The 4,387-nt window shown below is 56.9% G+C and overlaps 1 protein-coding gene across 1 annotated transcript in view; it reads right to left on the reverse strand.

Moving 5' to 3' along the window:
* The window catches only part of ARHGEF10L (Rho guanine nucleotide exchange factor 10 like), a 134,342-nt gene that overhangs the window by 34,287 nt on the left and 95,668 nt on the right, over nucleotides 1-4,387 (reverse strand). The window contains exons 24-26 of the mRNA XM_023532645.1: nucleotides 3,205-3,291; nucleotides 2,105-2,337; nucleotides 747-901 (exon numbers count right to left, since the gene is read on the reverse strand). Of these exons, the coding sequence (XP_023388413.1) occupies nucleotides 747-901; nucleotides 2,105-2,337; nucleotides 3,205-3,291 (475 nt within the window). The remainder of the gene's footprint in view (nucleotides 1-746; nucleotides 902-2,104; nucleotides 2,338-3,204; nucleotides 3,292-4,387) is intronic.

Here is a 4,387-nt window from a genome sequence, read left to right on the forward strand (position 1 = left end):
CCCTCGCCATCATCAAACTGGGAGCCGAACAAACCCCAGGGGACAGGCGGCCACAGCACACATGTGGCTGTGGACAAGCCGTATCCCCTCCCTTAGTCTCAGCATCGGGTCCGTAGAGAGGAGGCAATTCTCAAGGGCTGTGGTGACAATTAAGATAATGGGCAAACATTAAGCACTTTTCCAGGTTCCTGGAACATAGCAGCTCAAACACTGTTAGCCTTGCTCTCCAGACGTTATCAGCTGTGCCATCGATGGCTCGATACGATAATAGAGACTGAAATGCTTGACTCCACTAGGCACTCGCTGTGCCAGGCCCTGTGCTTCGCCTTCACTGGGTTGTTTAACCTGCCAGTGCCCAGTGCCCACGCACAAACGGTTCTACCATTATTTTCATTTTAGGGATGAGGAGACCGAGGCGTAAAGAGAAGCCGCTCACCAAGGGACACAGCTGTCATCAGGGCAGAGCCTGGACCTGAAGCCAGGTCTGTCTGAGCCTAGAATCCCTACTCTTATCCACTACAGTCTCCTGCCAATGGGCGGTACTGTCTGTGCAGTAGTGAGCACCCCACTCCTGTGGGGACCCCAGTGGGGAGCAGGCATCTCCAGCCCCCACCCCCAGCTGTTATATGCCCCACTCCATGTCTGAGCTGCCTCCCTGGCCTGCCTCCCACACCGCTCAGGGACAGGATCCGGCTCCTGGTTCGTGCCCAGGGCTGCCCCCACTGCCCCCAGCCCCCCATCCTCACCGCTGGTCCGAGGGTAGGCGGCGAGGGTCCCATCCTGCAGGCCCGCAAACAAGTAGAAGGGGTTGTGCCGGATGCAGAGCACAGGCTGCAGGCCTGGGCTCCTACAGGTCGCCAGGCACTGGGTGCCCGTGTCCACGCTGCTGTAAACCAGGATGCTGTGGGAAGAGGCCCAAGTGACTCCCATAGCCCGCCACCCACCCACTGCCCCGCACACCCTCCTGGGGAGAGGGTTGGGGCTCCCCTCTGCTCGGGCGGGCCCCTGCTATACGACCAGGCCATCACCCCAGCTTTGGGAGCTCACACTTCTCCACAGTGGCCTTTGAGGATGGTGCCCTCCCCAGCCCCTGCACACAGGAGGGCTCCAGACGGCACGACAAAGGTGCTGAGAAAACATTCTTCAGGGTCCGCAGACCCAAAAGCGAAGCCGGCCATGCCACCTTCCAGATGACTGACCCCAGGCTGCCAAGCCTCGGTCCTCCGCAAAAACTGGGGCACTGATGGCTACCTGACGGCCGTCAAAACGAACGGAGCACGGACACGTGCTACATGGACGAACCTGGAAACCTTAGGCTGAGTGAGAATGGGCCAAGCACAAAAGGCCACATCCTGTGAGATTCCATTTCTACGAAATGTGCAGAGGAGACAAATCCAGAGACAAGCGGATCAGCGGTTCCCAGGAGTAGGTACAGGGTTTGTTTCTGGGGTGATAAGAATGTTCTAGAACTGTACAGTGGTGATGGCCAAGCATCATGAATGCACTGAAAGTCACTGAATTGTACACTTTGAAATGATGAATTTTATGTTATGTAAATTTTCTCGTTAAAAACAAAAACGGTGTTCGCCCCTCCTAGGCACCGAGCTGCAGACCCAGACTCGGACTTCACGGAGCTTCTCAGGTCCCTGAGCTGGTCCTCCCTATGTCAGCTTTTGCTCTTCCCTCAGTTTCCTGGGTGGGAAACAGGAAACACTTCCCGACAGGGCTGCTGTGAGGCACGTGTTACTGGCGGAGGCCTCGCTGCCAGCGGATCTCACGACCTGGGCACGCCCGGGACCCTCGCCCTCTCTGCAAGGGGAGCTGAGGCCACAGGTGGCTGGACGCTCAATGACAGCTCAATGACAGCTCAATGAACTGAAGGCCCACACGTCCTACGTCGTGGACCCTCACTGTGGCCCTGCATCGGGGGGATTCTAACCACTCCCCTTTACAGACAAGAAACGGAGCCACCCTCCTTCTCCCAAGCAGGGTGGAGAATGTTGGTGGGCGAAAAGCTGACCTGGAAAGCTTGAGGAAAAGCCCCCAGCCCGCCTGCCCAGCCCTGCCCCTGGCTGTCTCGGGCGCACCTCCTCAGGCCCCTCACCTGCCATCCTGGAGCCCCAGGCAGATTGTCGGATGCACCGCGGCCGAGGGGTCAGCAGCCGTGTGACTCTCGTCTCCGTCTCCATCGCCATTCTCCTCCTCCTCGGGCTCCGGAATGTACTCCATGCAGAGCACAGGGGCCGCCAGCGGGAAGGACTTGACCGTGCGGGGCGAGGGCCGGTTCAGGGAGAAGATCTCGACCTGGCCCCCTGCGCCCTCCTGCCCGCCCCCGACCTGGGGCAGAGACCAGAGAGGCCGTCAGGAGGAAACACGAGGGCAGAGGCAGAGCTGAGCTCCTGCCCTCCCAGTGGCCTGTCCCAAACTTCTACTTGTCCCCAGTTGCCATGGCAGCAAGTTAGATTCAGGGCCCGAAGAAACCAGGTAAGGAACTAAAGCGGACTAGATACCCAGTCAGCTTTCTGTTTCCTTGACATTAGGGTGAATTTCAGCCAACAAATAGTGAACATACACTCTGCCTCTAAAAGGTCCTTCTTGCCTTGTTTACAGTAAACAAGGCAAGAAGGACCTTTTACAGACACTGAGTACATGTACTAGTACTCAGTGTCTAGTACATGGTAGGCACTCAAAATATAGTTGCTGAATGAATGGCGGGATGGATGAATATATGAATGGATGGACGGATGGACAGATGAATGGTTGGATGGATACACCATGTGCTAGATACTAGAGAAACAGTGAAGAGCAAATTATTCTCAGAGGGGACATTTGGGCTGGACTCTGAAGGGTAAACCAGAGTTTCCTGCCAAGCATCTGGACACAGGCGTAATAAGCAGGAGGAGTTAGAGGCTGGCCAGAGGGGTGGTGAGGCTGGAACCTCAGGGTGTCTATGGGGGGGCTCAGTCTGCACCACAAGGAGCATGGGGGCATCACCTATTGGAATAGAGTGAGGCTTTGCCAGGTGAGCCCAGAGTCCAGGACAGAGGTTCCCAGGAAGCCCTTACCAGGTAAAGTGCACAAAATGGGGGCCAGCAGGCAAATGGCTTTCTCCAGCACCACCACCACCTACCCCCCGCCCAGATGCCACGCTCCCTGCTCCTGTCCTGAGGCCAGAATTCCTGGCTGGGCATTGCGGCTACTCACCCAGAGGTAGCCCTGTGGAAGGGAGGTACTGACCGCCGAGAAGCCCAGCAGGGGACAGCTGACAGGACTGTGGACCAGGGCCCCGAGCTGTGGAGACAGAGATGGCATACACAGGGTTAAGTGTGGAGGTGCCAGAGAGGCCAACATTAGGCAGCAGAACCTGCTCTGAACCACCTGTGGGGAAGAGGTCATTAAATCTGCAGATTCCTGGGCCCTGTTTAGGCCCCAAATGAGAATCCCTAAGGGCAGGGCGGGAAAGTGATCCAGGTCTCCCAGGATCACCAGGCAGTTCCTATGCACTTTAATTTGACCTTTGACCTTTGGTCTCCTAGAATCTTCTGGCTGGAAGCGGCCTGAATGATATCTGAGCTCCCTGAGGATTTTCCAAACTGAGCAGCTGCCAGTTAAGATTTATTAAAAACCACTAACAAACACCCGCCCCCTCCCTTTATTTCACAAATGGGGACAACAAGGCCCACAGAGGACATGCGATTGCCCTAGGCCACAGAGAAGGCATAGGACAAGAGCCTGGCCCGCACCCACGTCCTTGCCTGGCCTTCCTGGTGCCTCCAGAGAAGTACAATCGAGGAGAGACCCCAAGATCATCAGACCCACCCTGCAGACGGGCCCGCCAGGACAGAGGGCCAGGTGGCTTGGGCAGGCTGCCCATGGGGACCTGGAGCTCCGGCTGTAATGGGCTCTCACCCAGAGCTACCAGCTGCTTGCTTCTCCTGCAACTGCTTCCCTAAGACCCACGCTGGGTGGCTCTTTGGGACCTGTTTCCCGAGTTAAATCCTGCCAATCTGTCTCTCTGGCCAGGACAGCAATGCAAAGAGATGGCCTGGCCCTTTCAAGGGCCTTACTGGAACCCCAGGCAGATGGAAGGGGCAGGAGGCAGAGTGGAGGCTGTTTGAAGGTGGCCCGCTGAGGAATGTGGCCACCACTGACCCTTTGCCAGGCAGGTGCTGCCCTCTGCTGGTGCCAAAGGCCCAGGCCAGAGCCGGCCCTGTTGGAATATTCTAACAAAATTTCTAATGGCCATGGGTGAGGAGGCCCAAAGAGGTCACCTCCTCCAGCTCCCTTATTTAGGAGTCAATGAACTTGAACTTTGGGAAAGAAGGGAGGGAGACATGACTGTCTCAAGGTCACACAGCAAGTTAGTGTCGGAGTCAGGATTGGAATT

The sequence above is a fragment of the Pteropus vampyrus genome, unplaced genomic scaffold (genome assembly GCF_000151845.1).
Source record: "Pteropus vampyrus isolate Shadow unplaced genomic scaffold, Pvam_2.0 Scaffold86, whole genome shotgun sequence".
Lineage (NCBI taxonomy): Eukaryota > Metazoa > Chordata > Mammalia > Chiroptera > Pteropodidae > Pteropus > Pteropus vampyrus.